The 1,991-nt window shown below is 39.8% G+C and overlaps 1 protein-coding gene across 1 annotated transcript; it reads right to left on the minus strand.

The window, feature by feature from the left end:
- Window positions 1-1,098: 1,098 nt before the first annotated feature.
- Window positions 1,099-1,548, minus strand: LOC149072526 (uncharacterized). The gene has a single exon (XM_089247227.1). The coding sequence runs from the start codon at window positions 1,546-1,548 to the stop codon at window positions 1,099-1,101; it is 450 nt and encodes a 149-aa protein (XP_089103353.1).
- Window positions 1,549-1,991: the final 443 nt, after the last annotated feature.

Genomic DNA, 1,991 nt, shown 5'->3' on the forward strand with positions numbered 1-1,991 from the left:
ACTTTTTTCATCAATTTGATCAACATCAGACACTCCAGTTTAACAGATGTCTTGCAAGAAACTGTTTGGTGATAACGGAATGAGGCTACAATCCACAGTTGATACATAGGTAAGTGGTCTAGAATTCACTATTGACTCAGTGTCACACAACACAGTCAAAAGTTCTTCATATGACAGAAGAGATCGACCAAGAACCTTTCTCAGGATCTGTTTGGTAACACCAATCAATCGTTCCTAAAAACCACCCCACCAGGCAGCAGTTTAGGTGGGTTAAAGAACCACTGAATTCTCTTTGTAGTGCTATGTTGGGCAATTTCATCCCAGTCAACCAGTTTCAATTGATTGGAAGCACCCACAAAATTGGTGCTGTTATCACAGTAAACAATAGAGGGCCTACCTCTACGTGCAATAAATCTCCGAAAACCTTGCAGGAAAGCCTCAGTAGATAGAGATAAAAGTTTGAAATGAACAGCTCGAAATACAGCACAGGTGTACACATGCATATCCATACCTTGATATTTCCCTTCAAGTATAAGGGCCCAGCTGTATCGATTCCAACAATCTCAAAAACACTTGCATCTTTTATTGTTTTCAGGCAGCGAAGATGTTGGAGCAGTCAGTGTCTGTTTGGCATGCCTCAAGCAAACAACACACTTGGCCAAAACAGATCTTAGTTTTTCTTGAATTCAAAATCCAATAATGCTCTCTCATCTCCAATAATCAAAGATTTAGAAACACGACAGTTAGAAATAAATCTCAACATCCAGGCTATCATTCGAATAATCTTGTCATAGCTTGAGAAATAGTAGTCGAATTGAGATGCATTTCCATCTCCTTCAGTAATTGACTGGCTCAATGAACAAATAGTTACAGAACTTGATGTAGATTTCTTTTTCTCTTAAGATAGCGTCTCTCAAATACAAGTTCTGTAGCAGGCCACTCTGCTTCTGGTTGTGAAAGCCATGCAGGTCTCTCCCACCATTTATTTGACAACAATTGTCTGGCTGAACAGCCTCTTGATGGTAGGTCAGCAGGATTGCTGGTCCCTGGAATATGTTTCCAGAGGTCTGGATCTGTCAACTTCCTTATCTCCTGTACTCAATTATGTACAAAAACATTCCACGGTTCATTTTGTTGTATCCAGGTCAATACTGTGGTAGAATCAGTCCAAAAATGTTGTTCAATATCCTTCCACTGGAGCCCCTCTAAAACAGATTTACATAAGCGAGCTCCCACCGTGGCAGCCAACAGTTCTAAACGAGGGATAGAGACAGGCTTCACAGGAGAAACTCTAGATTTAGCTGCCAATAGATGGACTTTGATGCCCTGCAAACACGTAACACGAATGAAGACTGCAGCAGCATATGCATAGGCACTTGCATCGCAGAAGGTGTGAACACTAACACTTTTCTTACTCTCTGATTCACGTAAAAAATGACGCTCAATGGACACATCCCTCAAAAGAATAAGGTCCACATACCAATCTATAAACTCCTTTTTCAAATCATCTTTCACCTCACTGTCCCATGACAAGCCATCCTTCCACATTCTCTGTAACAACAGCTTAGGTGCTTAGGTTTCAGCAAAACAGGACACAAGAAACCTATAGGATCAAAAATCTTGAGTCACAGAAAGAATTGTCCTTTTAGAAATCATATCAAATTCATGTCTCCAACCAATCCAAGTTCATTTTAAGAACATCTTTTTCACGATCCCACACAAGTCCTAGAAGTGCTGTGAATTTATCTGGGTTGTCATCTCCTGTGTACTGCCATCCTCTCAAATTGAACTTCCCTTCAGCCATGATTGAATGAGCTTGTTCAATGAAATATGGAATTTCAAATTCATTATCCAGACTGATGACAAGATTATCAACATAGAAGTTCTTGAGGAGTTTCTCAACAGTGTGTTGGAATTTTGAATAATTTAAGTATTTCTTCAAGTGATGATCCAGAACAGCTTCTAAGAGAAATGGACTACTTTTGAAGCCA

This window comes from Pholcus phalangioides, unplaced genomic scaffold (genome assembly GCF_987345545.1).
Source record: "Pholcus phalangioides strain wild (caught in Gottingen) unplaced genomic scaffold, Ppha-v1.0 ptg000017l_1, whole genome shotgun sequence".
NCBI lineage: Eukaryota > Metazoa > Arthropoda > Arachnida > Araneae > Pholcidae > Pholcus > Pholcus phalangioides.